Source organism: Cyprinodon tularosa, unplaced genomic scaffold (genome assembly GCF_016077235.1).
Source record: "Cyprinodon tularosa strain WSP-4 unplaced genomic scaffold, ASM1607723v1 ctg669, whole genome shotgun sequence".
Lineage (NCBI taxonomy): Eukaryota > Metazoa > Chordata > Actinopteri > Cyprinodontiformes > Cyprinodontidae > Cyprinodon > Cyprinodon tularosa.
The window spans coordinates 142,874-159,364 of NW_024039417.1; the positions used below are offsets into that span (position 1 = coordinate 142,874).

Below are 16,491 nucleotides of genomic sequence, written 5' to 3' on the forward strand. Positions count from 1 at the left end.
TTGAATTCAATGAGGTGTTTATTACAGTTCCTTTGGACACAGCAACAACAAACCTTTAACATCTGAACGGGAGACGACTTCAGACGTGATACATGCAACTAAAGCACGCCTTCATGTTACAATACGATGGCCACATTCCTTCATTTTGAAGAGCCTGTGAGTTTTACACATCCGGTATACACTTTAAGCATCAGCAACGTACTGATTCCCTCAAGAAATATAATCCCGATTCCTCATCCATCAACACTTTCCTGTTCCATCTGCAGCACATGCTGTTTAATGTTCTGGCTTTGTGGTGGTGCAGGCAGGAAGACGTTCAGGTCTTTAGGTAACCAGCTGACTGATGATGCTTTTAAACCACACAACACCTGTCATCTGACAGATAAAAGATGAGCTACTTTACCACCTGAACAGTGAGAGCAGCAGGTATGTGAATGAACTGATGGGACTTAAGCTCAACATATATAATAATTTATGCAACACAATATTATTATAAATACACAAAGCTCTTTCCAGTAAAATGTATCAATAAAAAACCTGCTAAAATTGAGCAACACTGCTGAAGACCTTGTTACAAATCTATACCTCAGTAAACCGTAGATGCATGAAGCGTAAAACACTATTTTTTTGCTGCATACCAATTTAGTTAAAAGGTTAGGTCAGTCCGGTCCCGGTGCTTTTAGACCAATCTTATAACTTAAAAACATTAATCCAACAATAAAAAAGCAGCATAAACCAGAGGGACAAAGGAAAAGCCTTCATGGCCAGGAGGCTGCTAAGCTGGAACAGACAGCGCAGCTTCAGTTTGGGAGGAACTGATGAAATATGGGATCCATGAGAAGTTCTTCAGCATGGTCTCCACGGTAACACCAGTGTCCTGCATTTCTATCCTGAAGAAGGACACAACAAACATGATAAGAAAAGGAAATATCAGATTTCTTCTAAATATGCCCCCCCTCACAATTATGTTACTCTTATAAATTTTTCTAAGCTTCACATTTGTGTGAACATTTTTTCTATAATATTTTTGTTACTGTAAACGCCAGAATTTTTACATTGTGGGACAATAAAGGGATCTTCTATTTCCTACAGCATAAGGCAAGTTAAATTCAAGACTTTTTAAGACTTTTTAATGCCACTTGTAATAAAAATTTAAGACCAAATTCACAAGAAACAAAAGAAAAACCTGCTTGCGACAACTTAACCCAAAGGTTTATTTTAACATAAACCACTGCACTAATGTTTCATATTTTGAAAAACTTCCCATACAGGAAGAAAGCTAAAAACACACAAATGAGATATATTTTAACAATTATTTAACTGAATTCACAAACTTTGTTTTAGCAGGGAACAAAACAAATCAGTTTTAAAGCCCCAACATAACCAGTGCTAAGTCTTTTTTGCAGCTATTTTTCTTTGGATCATTTTCTTAGTATGTTTGATTTGGTGATAAGTGGAGGCAGAGACAAGGTTGGAACTAAACTGAGAAAAAACGGCTGTTTCTCGGTAACTCGATTTTGACGCTTTGTGTTTCGTGCTTCGCATGTGAATCCACTGCCTTAATTTCCATCGTTCCGAGCTTGAATGACTTCTTGCACAAAAGACACTGAGCCTCATGTTTCCTGGTACTGGTTTTAGCCATGGAGAAAACTCTTGGCTGGAGACAATTTTCGTTACATTTACACTTGCTCATATTTTCCAGACAAAAAGTTAATGGGGCATCCCCCAAATGTCCCGGCCGCAACAACGCTTTTATTGGTTCCGCTATCGGGACGGAACTAATAATGGCGAGCTGTCATTTAAAAAAAAAAAAAAGGCAATTTCAACGTTTTATTTAGATAAATAAATCGTAACAAAAATTATCCTATTTATGATGTTTTAAAAATTAAGACCTACGACTGATTTAAGACATTTTAATACCAATTAAGGCCTTAATTTTATTTTGAAGAATTCAATGCCTTTTAAGACTTTTTAAGGACCCGCGGGAACCCTGAAAAACATCACAGTGCTGCTCACCAGTCTCTAGAAGATATCACATAGTAGACAGGGGGCGCCGTGGAGTCACTGGAAGGGAACAGTGGCTGACCCAGGGTGTAAGCTCCAGCGTGGGCAAAGAGAAGCCAGTCGCCTACGTTGAGCTCAGGTAGCAGGCAGTGGTCCACCACCTGGTCCAGATCGTCGCCAGAGGGGCCCCACAAGCTGCTGCTGAACAATGGACAGTCCACAGACGGATTCTGTGGAAAACAAAGTGACATTATCATCAGAAACTGTCCCTGTAGTAAAGATTTAATCTTTGTCTCTAAAGCCGGGCTTACACCGCGCAATTTTTTGCCCTTTTCAGGGGCGACTTTCCAGTCGTGCGAGACTTTTTCGATCGGGCCGACTTTCAGCCTGGTCCTGCGTGGTGTACAGTGTACACATCGCCCCTCATTACTCCCTGTACAATGTACAGGGAGTAATGAGGGGCGATCAGCCTCTCCCGACCACCTCACAATCAGAAATCGTGAGGTAGGGAGAAAATCAAACGTTTGATGTACAGTCGACCGTTGTGGGCAAATCGCTCAGTGGGCAAACAAGGATTAATCTTTTTCTTCTTCCTCTCAGATGTAAACACAGAAGCATGGTGGGGGTGCAATGAGTGAAATGTGGTTCTTTCTGTAAAATTGACAGACCGTAGTAGCCATGTTTGCTCATGTCTTTTTTCCAAATACGTCGTCGCCTTTTCTTCTTAGGGCTTTCAGAGACGAACAGCTCAAAGTGTTCGTCAGCTGTTCACCCAAACCTGGTTATATTAAAGGTAGAAACATGTGAAAACTTATCTCTGGCATATAGAAAGAGTAAAGGTCCATGACCCGAGGCTGCATCAGTCTGCTTGATCAGCTGATTATGAGGATCATTACCAGACAACCGGCAGAGCTGGAAAATCACAGGAATGTGCATTAAAGATTTTAAACCGCTTCTTAAAACTCATCTATGCGTCAACGTTTGACATTATGAGAGACTCTTATTTTAGTCTGAGATTATTAAAGTTATAACTTATTATTACAGACTTGGACTACATGTATTTTTTTTATTTAATTGAATTCTTTGTCTTTTTTCTTTCTAAAATCCTTTTTATTGCTGTTCTCTCTCTAATGTTAAAATCAAGCAGGATTGGAAGCTGATGTTGGTGTTAGAAACGGGGCAGTGCGGTCAGACAGGACTAGTTTGGTTGCTAGTGAGGCACACAGGCTATGTCTATATTAGGTAAATGGATCTCATTTTGGGATTTTCCGTGTTGTTTAATGCTGTTATGTCTCCATTGGAGCATAAGGTTTGTTTATTCTGTTTTGTTTTCTTAGTATTTCTGTAATTTGCCAGTAGTGGTCCAGAGAACATGGGATCTTAAGAGAATATCGCCTTTCCTGGGTAATAATGGAGATTCATGTGTGTTAAGATGATAGTATGAGACATAAAAACTGAATCATGTTAGGTACACTTTGGGTGAATTTGATTTCAGAGGCTGCATCCTGAAAGGAGCCGGTCTGCCTGGGCAGTTTCTCAATTTACTAGAACGCAGGTATGGACTCGTGTTCTCGCCAAGTATGTTCATGAGAAGAACGCAGTAAAGTCTGGACTCTGGGAGAACGGGAGCCCGCAGCATAAATATGGGTGAATTGGAAGAGAAGCGTAATGATGACATCACCACATGCTCAGCTCGTCTGGAGCTGCATTTCACCTCCTGTTGTTAATAGTCTCTAGATAATAATAAATTATTACTTTTTTCCATTTATTGGGGGAATAATAATGAACATGGTCAGATAAACACAAATCTAATGAACATTTTGGTAAATATAAAAAAAAAAATCGGCATCAGAGCCAGCGGTCCTTCACACACGGCTATGCAGAGAGAGGGCTGCTGCAGACAGACTGCGGTTAGTCCTGGCTGCTGTTAGCCATTGAGCTCCGCTGGCTGCCGCGGTCCTCTCAACTTCGGAAATTTTTTAAAATTACGCATCAAATCAGTAAATAGACCAAATAGTGACAATTAAAAGTATATTATTCTCTCATCAAATGATCTTGAAACGTACTTTTATTGAACAACAGCAACAGAAAAGAGAACTTTTAACTTCATACTCTGAGCTCTGTGAGCGCTCCGTTGAAAGCTGCTGCTGCCCCAGTGCATGCTGGGACAACTGTCAATCTCAAGAACGGACAAGTTTGCTCTGATGCATGCTGGGTAAAGAGGGAGGGGCGAGAACAACATCCGGGGACTTTGTCCGTTCTCGGTCTGCTGTTCTTGTGAATTAGATGAGTACTAGTGCTGAGGCTGATGACGTTTCACGAGGACATGAGAACGCACAGGTACATGTATTGAGAAACGGCCCTGGACTGGGTTCTCCGAGGTCCGTGAAAATAAGGAGGCCGGAAGAGTTTGGATCCGGATTCAAACAGTAGTAACGTCATAACAGATATCATATTTATAGTCCCGACACTGCAGATATATTGGAATCTGTGCTAATATATATCAGCCAAACCCATTTACAGATGGACAGATAAAACCCTTCAATAAACCAAACATTACCCGCCACATATCTGAAACAGTAACCATTTAAAACAGCTTTTTCCATTCATTTTAGATTTAGAACTATTCACATACTTGTATTATAATAAACTACATTTACAATATCCACCACTGTTCGGCGCCATTTTACTTTTTCCTCTGAGCACGGAGCAGCCGGCTTGCTTGGACTCGCAATGAACCATGGGATACCCAAGGATACATAGGAAACACGTCCTTCAAAACGGGCAAAAAGAAGGCTGCATATGTCATGATGAGGAGTCCTCCAATTAGAACAGGCCCCGGTGCCTCACTATGACGTAACGAATCTAACGCACCACTAGATGGCAGTACATCTCACTATACACATCACACTCCTAGAGCAGTGTTTTTCAACCCTGGTCCTCAAGGCACACTGCCCTGCATGTTTTAGAGGTTTCCCAGCTTTCACACACCTGTTATCAATTGATAGCAGATTAACAGGCTTTGCTGAACTGCAATCATCTGAATCAGGAGTGCTGAAGCTCAGAAACATCCAAAACATGCAGAGCAGGGTGCCTTGAGGACCAGGAGTGTGTTGGGAGGAATCACATCTAGCGCTGCTGTGTTTGCATCTTATTGTAGAGAATGTTTTTGAGACTCACCTTATGAACAGATGGAGCAGCAATCCCTGCTTCTGAGAGTTTGCTTGAAAACGATCCGTACACCCCCTCGCACATGTAATACTGGAACTCTGGCTCTTCGTTGGGAGACGGCTCATCTGTTAAGAGATTCAACGGAGCATTATTTATCTTATTTACTTCATTCATCATAGGACTGCTGCAAAAAGCTGACTGGAAGCTTAATATTTCATTTAAAATCATAATTAATCAATCTTTCATCTTTGTCTTATTCTGCGTTCCCACCGGACGCAGCAGGCGCGACAGTAGCGAGTTTACATGCAAAGTCAATGGTTGACGCACATCAAGGCGCAGCAAAAGGTCCCGCAGCGCGTTTTGAGTAGCAGGCGAAGCGCGTCTGAGCAGCTGAAGCAGCGCGTCGGGCGCGTTTAAGCATCTGACGCGCCGCTGCTCGAGATGGAAAAATTGTTCTTTTGCTGCTCGACGCGCCGCATCAACCAATCAGAGAAGCTGATCTGGGAGCAGAGAGAGAGAGACACATCGCTTATGATCAGAGCGCTGTGATCACTCCTCTGAAACAGTTTATTGACGCCTAAATTAACTTAAAATGCAGAAATCTGCCGGCAGAATATGTTCGCTTTTATTATCCTGCTGCCTGCAGTTTGGATTATTTAGATGAAAAACACCTACCAGCCGCCGCGGTGAACCACGAAGAGGCGACCCGGCCAGAGGCTGCTGTGGAATGGGATCCTACTGACAGCACATCGCTGGTATGTGGGGGTCTGAGCGGCTCTGACAGAAATAATATTGGAAGGCAGGATTGTAATCTGGATGAACTGACTGCACTGATTAAGTTTTCAGGTGGATTTTCTCACTTAAACACATATTAAAACTACTTTATTCCCACTGATCACAGCAAATATAGCTGCAAGGCAAGGAAAGGATAGAGTAGCTCCGCCCAACCTGCGTCAGACCCACTTTTGCACCGCGCAGCCAGAGCAGCAAAGCTGCTTCAGCCGCGCGTCAGAACTAACTGGTACAAGCAGCAAAAATGAAGCAGCAGACGCGATTTTGCTGCTTTTGCTGCGTCCGGTGTGAACATAGCATAAACCTCTTAACATTTTGGGTAATCCTTAGATATTTTGCATACCCAAATGGAAAAGGAAATAACTTAGGAACTGTAAGCCCAAATTACATGTGAAATACATTATTTGAAAGCTAAAACCGTCTAGTTTCCCAATATATAAATTGGGTGACTAGAACACAGACCAACCTGCATCAGTTCAAACATGACTCAAAGTTGTTGTTTTTTTTAATTCTCAGAAATGATAGGTCTTTTTTGAACAGCGGCAATAAAGAAATTCTTAAGAAAAAGCAGATTTTATTGTATTATATGTGTTCTACATAATGTCAACCACAAATGCAGAAAATTTCAGACCTCTATAGCAATAACAGTTCCAGAGCTGTGGGCTTTGAACTTTTGGTGTAAGCTTGGAGCTGCGCGCAATGGCGCCACCTGCTGGTACAAATTTTACCGGTGGAATTTTATGCATTCTGAGTTATCACCCCCACTTAAGGTCTTAAAACCCACTGGGTCGGTTTTAAGAGGTTAAAGCATCATTCAACATACTTTGTTTCTGGTCCTGGCAATCACGGGCGACCACCGCTTTGGAAATGATGCTCACAGCCAGGGTGAATGCAGTAGATACAAAGAAGCTCCCAGGTTCTGCAATAATGGAAACTCCAGAGGAGGAAGGGAAGTATAGGTCCACCATAGACATGACGGCACAGTTGATCTAAAGGCAAGAATTAGAAACATGAATCAGGGCCGAACAATGTCCTAAAACAGCACCACAGAACAGCTGGATTGATACTGACCATTTCCAGCCGGGTCTCAGAGCCACTGAATCCACCTCCGATGTCCAAGAGGTTCATTCTGAATCCCATTTCCTCCTGCAACAGAAAAAGAAACAAAAAAACCATAAACTTATGTCCCGCTTGTTTTAGGAGCTAAAGTAAAATCAAATCAGTTTTCTGAGGGTTGAATTTTGTATTGACTTCATCACTTACTCCCATGTCAAAGATGCAGCGGGCATCAGAGATTGCGTGAACATAAACCTGGTCGTCACACGCGCTGGAAATGTGACACCTAATAAGAGAAACAGGTCACTCAGTTTAACTGACAAATTATTATTATTTTTTTAATAACTGAAGAATTCCTCAGATTTGAACTGCTACCATTGAATGACTCCAGAGATGCTCTCTAACCTTGGCTTTTCAGGACTCACCTGACTCCCACAACTTGCACACCCAGCTCCTTGGCACTCTCCAGGAGATGTCTGCAGTCTTTGAGGGAGCATCCAAATGTCATGCCTAGCTCATCATCTGGGTTCCAGGCCTCGGATGAAACCTGGAGCAAAAGCCTGGATTAGACACGAGGGAAGGGGGGGACAGTGTATAAGATAACAAAAGAAAGTGTTAACTGAAATCCAGCCTCTTTCACCACAGATAAAACCAGCTAAATTATGTTTTCAAAAGAGACAAATATTTTGATGCTTTACATCGAGACGCCCTGGGTTTTACTCCCGGTTCCTCTTTCTGTGTATTTATATTTTAAGCTGTGTTTCCATGTAAATGTTGTGTGTTGTATTTCAAGCAAACTGTTGAAATGTGAGAAGAAAAAGACATCCATCCATTGGAACGACTTACCGAGGCAATGCAAAGGTTAATGCGGCTGTATGATGACATGAAACTTGCCTGTAATAAACAAGCAGGCTGGAGCCCAGTACTGGCTTCAAGTTATACACCCGTCATTACTGTTTTTTAAAAATCTAATCAGAAAATGATTCCTGTGTGAGTGGCTGAAGCTGCTGCATCACCACCCCTCCCCTCTGGTCACAACTACTCCTCTGCGATTGAGTATTTGATCAGCTTTAAGTCAAAGGTGAAAGGACACTTACTTTGAACACTACTTCCTGTAGCTTCTTTGTGCATAATCTAATTTACATGTGCCAAAAATCCTAAATATCAATGCACACTTCAAGGGGATTGAGATACTGAAGGGAGAGAAATTGTGGCATCTGTGCTTCCACCAACAATTAAGATTACCTATGATTAACCTCCAGCAGAACACTGAGCCTGGTTCTGCTGGAGGTTTCTTCCTGTTAAAAGGGAGTTTTTTCCTCTCACTGTCGCTACAAGCATGCTTAGTGTAAGGGATTGCCTTCAAGTCAATGAGTCGATGCAATCAACTGGTTTTCCTTAGATAGAAAACTTTGAATCAATTTGACTGTATGATCTGGTGAACTGTAAAGTGCCTTGAGATGACATGTGTTGTAAATTAGCGCTATAGAAATAAACTGAATTGCAATATATATACAGGGATTACAGCAAAAACAAATCCTGAGCCTGAACTTTTTCGACACAGGTAAGAAACTCAAGAGATTGTATGAATAATTGAAGACTAAATTTGACTTTTGAAAGTCCAATACCAAAAACGGCCAGAAGATGGCAAAAGTGCATCTATATCTACCAGTTGCATGTATCACATTTCTTTTGATATCCAGTTTTGCTGCTAAGCGCTCCTGGAGCACAGCTTGCAGAAGCAAGCGCCTGGTTCACCTAACTTCCATCTCGCCCTGTCTCCTCCAGCCATGCCCAGCGCCATTTATTTTTGAGACTTTATCTATGGTCATGTCATCTTCCCAGTTGATGAACTGCATTGTGCTCACTCCATGCAATTCCGTTCTTTCTATCGTCGTTCTCTCCAAACACAAATTTATTTTTTGACATTTTACATGTTGAATGGAGCTGTAAACGGCTTAAGGTGACTTTCTGTGTAGAACTTCAGCACTGAACCACAATCTATCTGGCGACTTGATCAATAAACGAGAGGAAGAGGTAGACGCTTTCCTAAGACCCGCCCCCTTCTTCTTCTGATTGGCTAATACTGTTAGTTTCAGAGCGCTCCTTTGCTACCATTGGCTGACAAACGCAAGAGGGATTTCGATTCTCTTTTTAGTTTCCAGTGATTTTTTTTTTTTTACCCACGGGCAAGGCCTGGGTCCGGAATAACTTAATCCTTGTATATATAAATAAGGGGGTTAAGTGTTTTTTAACAAGACAAAAATGATCTCAAGCAAGCGCTAAAAGATTTACTCTAAAATTTAGTCAGTTTGGAATGAATCTGACCTGGATGACTGAGAATCTTCACCAGCAAAAAAAAGAAAAACAAAAACCTGATGGAAACACATCTCCAGTCAGTCCAGACTGGTAACCAGATAGTCACACCTAAAAAATATAAACCTTTTGCCGTCACACTTTAGCACTGACTGACAGTGCTGGCAAAAAACGTTGGTTGTTGATGCTGAGAGAAAAGGAACAACCGTAGCTGTGACTGGTGTGGGACATGCTGAGCTGAGGAAATATTGGTATTTTGGAAATTTTGCACAAATGATACTGAAGAAACAACATCATTAGGATTTACAAAAAAAAAAGTTTGGAAATCAGCCATAAATGGAAAACGGAGCACCACTGGTTCCTACAAATGCATAAAGTGTATCAGTGAGAAAAAAAACACCCACTTGCAGACATACTGTACTGACTTACTTGGCGTTAGGGTGGCAGCGGGAGATCTTCCGTAGCTCTGCTTCATTATCACACACGAGAAGATCAATGCCATTCTTAGACGTGTATTTTAAATGGGAGACTTGTTTGCAAACGCCGCTGTAGATGATGTCTTCTGAGGGAATACCGTGGCTCTGCACAAGCTCAAGTTCAGACTAAAATAAAAATAAGAAAGAGCTGTATCCCATAAAGAATCACACACTAACAAGCAAGCTGATTTTTATGAACCAACAACTATTCTGTGTTGAATTCAAGAAGCAGCACAATAACCCGGATCTCAAGGTTGTGAGACATACCTTATTGGAGCAGGTGAAGCCAGAGCCAAGGGCAGCGAGAACCTCAATCACAGCTGGACTGCTGTTGCATCTCACCGCATAGTACGGCCGGATCTGGGGCATGTGAGTTCGCCAGCGTCGATGCTGCCTGAGAATCACTCCCAGGTCAGCTACAAAGAAAGCTTTCTTCTCAGACTGGAAAAATTAAAAACAGAAACACGAATGAAACTAAAACAACTCCAGCGCCTCATGATTTACTTTAAGCTCTAAAAAGATGCTCCTTCATGATGGAAAATGATCTAAGCTACATGAAAATAAACAGTGACAAAGTAAGAAAGCAGTATCTGGTGAAGTGGAAAAGCCTTACCTGTGTTTGCTGTTCAATGTGATTATTAATGACATCGCAAAAAGCGGTGCCTCCATCCAGTAAGCTGACAGAATACTGCGGTTCATCTGTGATCCCTTTCATCCTCTTGATCGTGGTCTTCTAATCCGACAGGCATAAAGAATGTGGCTGCTCCAAAATGGTTCTCGCGGCTTCCCCGTCGAGCCCCTGGGGTCCTAGATTAATACAACAAACTATGCAGTAAAGAAAAAGACATAATCTACCATAAACACAAAGTTTTAAAACTGTTTCATTATTTTAAGATACAGCTCTGTTGGTTATTTAACTGAACAGCTTATGATGCTTAATGAATCTAAATTAATTAAGCATCATAAGCAGGTTATGTAGGGATGCACGATATTGGGATTTTGGCCGATATCCGATATACTGGACAAAAATAAGTAGTCATTCAAAATATCAGTTTTGTTATCCATTTCTGACACTTTGAAAAATAATATACTCAAATATATTTTCATATGCTGATATCAAATTGATTTTTAAAAGCGCGGTATCGATCTATTTTACTTTCAAAATCTCATGAAATTTCATTGTTCTGTTACAAACTCTCATGATATTTTGTAAATTCTTGTGAGATTTTGTTAGTAAAATAGATCGATACCGCGTCAATATATCAACATATAAATATATGGCAAAATTTTGTGAATTTTCGGGGGATTTCGTAGCATAACGATGACATATAGCAATATTTCATTAGTAAAAGAGATCGATATGCTATTTTTAAATGGCAATATATCACCATAGGAAGATATTGTGATATTTTAATGTATCAATATTTTTCCCTCGTCTTTAGAAGTTTTTAAGTCTGTAAAAAAGAAGTTTTTGAGGAAGAAGAAGTAATAGTATTTTTTTTATTTTTTTTTAGACTAGAAACTCAGAAGCTGATCAAATATCGGGTTAAATATCGGTGGGGTGGCCGATGTCCGATATTCAGTTTTAAGGCCGATACAGGCCGATACCGATAGGGGGCCGATTATATCGTGAATCCCTAAGGTTATGTTGACTTGGCAACAGGATTCCTTTATTTCACAATTGATTATGCCAACAATTAGCATTAACCCCTGGGTACTGTGGTTCCTGTCGCCCCCAAAGGGAGGTTTAGTGTAGTTGCAAGGGGGTACAGTAGAAACTGGATGGATGAAAGATCAAACTTGAGAGGTAATTATACAAAAAAAAAAAAAAAATAGATTATCACCAACATAAATCAAGTTTTTTTTCCGACAGAAATTATTAGGCGGTCGTGTTCTTCGAGGAAAGCACAAACCCTTTTTTTTTAAACTCATAACTAATTAATTTTAACTAATGTTTGTGTAGCCCCTTTTTTCCGCTGGACATGTAAACAAGCTTCCTGGAGCGCAGCGTGCCGGAGTTCATGAACTGCATTAGGCCCACTCCATGCAATTCCGTTCTCTCTATCGTCCTTCTCTCCAAACACAGTTTCATTTATTTTTTTTATTTTTACAAGTCTCTCCATTGAATGTAGCCATAAACGGCCTAAAGTGGCTTTCTGTGTAGAACTTCAGCACTGTACCACAATCTATCTGGCGACTTGAGCAATAAACGAGAGGAGGAGGTAGACGCGTTCCTAAGACCCGCCCCCTTCTTCTTCTGATTGGCTAATACTGTTAGTTTGAGAGCGCTCCTTTACTACCATCGCAAAGTGATTAATCTGTCTAATATTTCTTTATTTAATTGATTAATAATCAGAAAGCCAAAGGTTCAAATCAATCACTGGGAACCACTGCCAGAACGGATTGACCATACATTTTTTTAAAGTACTAATTAACACCTGGTTCACACTGTTCACAAGTTTTTTAATGGTCAGTTAATTTAAAAATCCCCAGAGACATGATGATTAACAAAGTTTCGTCCATCTTGTGTTATGTACTGCACACAAACACATCAGGAAAGTTTAAAGAAAAATTATATGTGCTTCTTGCAGTCTTCTAACTGTAAATAAAGTAAAATCCACTGCTGAAACCTGTCAGTGAAGACATGCCTAGAAAACACTTTAGTTTGTGATAAACTTTAAGGAAGTGATGGGAAGATTAAGGTATGAACAGAAAATCTATTACAGCAAAGAAAACACAGCGTGATCCATCAAAGACATATGAATCTAAGTATAGCTTTTCTGTATCTTATTTTTGGACATTTATTTTAATACATCACAGAAATATCCTTAGACTGAGATGCACTCTGGGGAAAAGTGGGTCACTTAAAACACAATTGTGTAATCTCTGACTAAAATAAGAGGATTTGACTCCTAATGTACCTACACGGAGGAGTCCTGTGAGGAACTCGTCCGCTATCAGCTAGGATCCCAAGGCGGCTCGGCGTTGAAGTCAAACGGCTCTCTGTAAAGAGCTGCCCCTAGATCCTCAGGGTAGTTGTTGTACACCTGCAAAGAACCACATGAGAACAGAGCACAGACAAAACAGTTACTGGCGGGGGAATGAACAGCATCATATAAAATATTATCAGAATAAACTTCAAAGAAACATAGAAATTACAGCATAATACATACCAACATAAATAAAATGGGTCCTATAAAGTCTGTCATTGTTTGCAAACAACGCAAAAATACCCAAGTCTGACCCAGGTACAATAAAAACAATAATAATAATAAAAAAAACCTGAAATGTTGCAACTGTAACTTTACAGTCATATGTTTACATCCCTTTTTTTTCATCACAATGTTTTTATCACTGCTGCTTACCTGCACTTTAAAAAATGAAATAGTCTAGAGAGCTGTACTTAATGAAATTTCTTTGTGTTTACACTTGTGTATACAAAATGACTAAATAAAATACGACTAAGTCTAAGTATCCCTATAACAGTCTGTCTGCAATAATAAACTGGTAATTACAGAGGTAAACTTTTACTGGCCAGATGTAAGAATCACACATTTGCTCATGATCGACTCTGAGAGATGATAATAAAATAGGATAGAATAGAAAATCTCTTTATTGTCACACAATGGGGAAATTCTGGTGTTACAGAAGCAAAAAGATGATAGAAAAAAATGGTCACACAAATGTCGACCTTAGAAAAGCGTTTAAAAATAACAGAATAGCGAGGAGTTACAGAAAGAAACAGAATACTGTACTGTAAAGTGTTTTTACACATGGAGAATAAATAACCAATATATAGCTATGGGCATTTTTACAGTAATGGATATTTGAAAATAGCAGCAACATCAGAGATGTGCAAAATGACAGCAGCATGTTATTTAAATAATAAATATTTAAATAATAAAGAAAAAATTATAATGAGGTTAAACCTGGAAAATATATATATTATAGTTGATTACATCCAACCTAAAAGCTGAATTTTCTGGACACATTGTATGAAAAAGATTTACCTCCTTAATAAAACATGGACTGATATGTTATTACTCCCTCTGCTCTCATTTATCAGCAATTAGCATAAAGCTACATGCAAAACTCTTAGCGAAATAAATATATTTATTCAAAATCTGTTTTTTAAAACATTTGTAAACAATCATTACCTTTATCAAAATCCTATCAGTAGAATTTAAAGTATGCAGATGCATTCCCAGCACGGTAACATGTCCCGCCTCATTTAGCAAGCAGCATGCTAACAGGAAGCTAGCGGTGGAACTAGCTAACGATACTTACGTTGGCTGAAGACCCAAAACAGGGACAAGAACGCTTCTTCTTTTTAGGCGGAATTTTTAAAGCGTTGTGGGTTTAAAGTCAGAGAAAGGTGCAGCTGCCATAGAAACAACGAGGCTCCTGCCTTTAAAGGTTTGGATTTTAGAGGCTGGAAGGTTTAATTTTAACGCCGGAAGTCACTGAACTCACTTCCGGTTATTCAACAAAATTAAACCGATGCTTGGATTCATGCGCTGTTAATAACATATCAAAATCATCAAGATTAATACAAAACAATAATTATTCGAACACTTTTTGATGTTTGTGGTATTTTATTTAGTAGTAATGTTAATTTAGATAAAAATAACTAAACTGTCACCAATTTCCGGTATAATTTAAACAGCTTGATTCATTTTATATTAAGTCCTAAGCTGTCAAATAAAAATTAATGAGGAAAATTAAGGACTATTCACCAAAAACTATAGCATTTAGAACATATTTAATTCTAAATTGAAAATATAGGGGATGCAGATGGTTATCACATTTTTTTTTTTTTTTTTTACAATTTTACATATTTCTAAAAAGCCTTTTAAAAAATACGTAGTTTTTTTTTATATCAGTAGGAAGCTTAAAGTTTCATAATAAACAATTTACCTAGAACCCTGTATCCTTTTCTATTTAAAATGCATTGATTGATATATTAAAGGTATACCTGTTACAGCATACACTGTATTGGTTATAAAAGCAATGTTTAATATCACAAATTACAATTGAGATTATAGAGCTTAATTAAATTGCGAGATAAATGCATTAAAAAACCTATTTTGAACCTATCAATTTATATAAAATTAAAATTCATAGAGAAAATTGCTTTAAAATAAGAAGTATAAATTTGTTTTCTCCATAGGGAATGATGCCCATGCTAAACTAAATCCTAATTGAAAAATCCTCCTTTCTTTTATTAATACACCAAAATAACTGCTGTCTTATTTTCTTTTTTGTCAATAGCAAAACTAGCTTTAACATCTTTTTACAAATTTAGTTATAAAAAACATTCTATTTGCAGCTGACATTTTTTTTTCTTTACATTGATATATTTTCTTTTCAAATGAAAAATATTCTCAAACGTGCATGGGGTATATGCGGTACATACACTGCATCCACATGTATATATATATATATGACAGCTGAAGTCTCTTATTTAGCAGGATGATTATACAGGGTTATTGCACAGAGTATGTACATGAGTATTTATATAGATCTGTATTTATATCTATATACAGTTATTGCACTTGCTATTAAATATAAAGAAACAGGTTATTGCACAGGATATTAAATCCTAAATAAAAAAAAAGTTTCTCACCTAAAAATACGTAAGGCCCTCTAACCACAATACTGAATATCTTTATACCAAATAAAGTTTCCTTTTTTGAAAGATATTCAGATTTTATTTTTTATTTATAGTATTTCATTTTTCAGCTGATACTGTGATAACATGAAATTGGTATTTTACTGAGGGTAAAAATATAATGTGAACATTTTAACCGGTGCCTTCATTGAAAAACCTGAATGTTAGAATCCATCCAATAAAACTGGCGTGGCAATTTTCAAACCCCTTATTTGGTTTCATCTTGAAAAAAAGATTTTATAAGTTTAAATACTAAATATACTTAACATAAACAGTTACATTTAAGCCAATGGTTAAAATGTTTTTTTGTCTTTCAAATTTTGAATCGAAAACAAATAAAGTGAAATAAAAATTTATTTATTTTCAACTTCCAAATAAAATATAACCAAAACAGAAGTGAATGTGTTAAACACTTTTTCTCTAAGGTGGTATCTAAACCTTTTGCTGGCAATATGCTGTTTATTTGGAGCAACCGCTTCAGAATTAATAGGTTCAGCAAGCTAAATAGCTTAACTTTGTGCTGTCACTAAGCTGATTAAAGATGCATACACATTTACATATTTGCTCCAACCTTTCTCACAGTAAGCCTTTCTGGAATAGTTTATTTTTCCAAGGTCAAATTGCATTTTTCTCTGTTGGACATAGATAAAAGCTGAACAGACCCATCACTGAGTGAACTAGAACTGTAAATAAAAATATTTTGGTTTGCATCTGCTACCAAAATAAATTAACTAAAGCTTATTAAATTAAACCAACAATGGTTTTTACTGCATATTTCAGAGTAACTTTTATAATCCAACCATATGGAGAGCTGATGGTGAGTACTGTTTGTAATTACCTGTGCTATGTCTTCTTTGAATTTTCCATGGCTGTGAAGCAAGGACAAAATGCTGTCCAGGAAAGTAGGTAAAATAATCCTATTTATTTTAAAACTGCCAAAAGCTTCCTAATGTCATAACTGGAAAATGATAAACATTTTTTTCCTTTAAGCCTAAATTAAGACAA

At 38.4% G+C, this 16,491-nt stretch overlaps 1 protein-coding gene across 9 annotated transcripts; it reads right to left on the bottom strand.

Moving 5' to 3' along the window:
* Nucleotides 1–16,458, bottom strand: azin1a (antizyme inhibitor 1a). Of its 9 annotated transcripts, none has more exons than XM_038267314.1 (12): nt 16,325–16,458; nt 12,741–12,862; nt 10,429–10,640; nt 10,083–10,256; nt 9,769–9,941; nt 7,449–7,583; nt 7,231–7,309; nt 7,039–7,113; nt 6,791–6,956; nt 5,185–5,300; nt 2,017–2,234; nt 1–890 (listed from the first exon to the last, which is right to left on the bottom strand). In XM_038267314.1, the coding sequence occupies exons 3-12, from the start codon at nt 10,528–10,530 to the stop codon at nt 776–778; spliced, it is 1,353 nt and encodes a 450-aa protein (XP_038123242.1). In that variant the 5' UTR covers nt 10,531–10,640; nt 12,741–12,862; nt 16,325–16,458; the 3' UTR covers nt 1–775. The 9 variants fall into 9 exon arrangements, with proteins under 9 accessions (XP_038123242.1, XP_038123238.1, XP_038123236.1 ...); XM_038267310.1 differs by lacking the exon at nt 16,325–16,458 and adding an exon at nt 14,103–14,294 and having other exon boundaries at nt 10,429–10,622; XM_038267308.1 differs by lacking the exon at nt 16,325–16,458 and adding an exon at nt 14,103–14,294.
* Between the last annotated feature and the right edge of the window lie 33 nt (nt 16,459–16,491).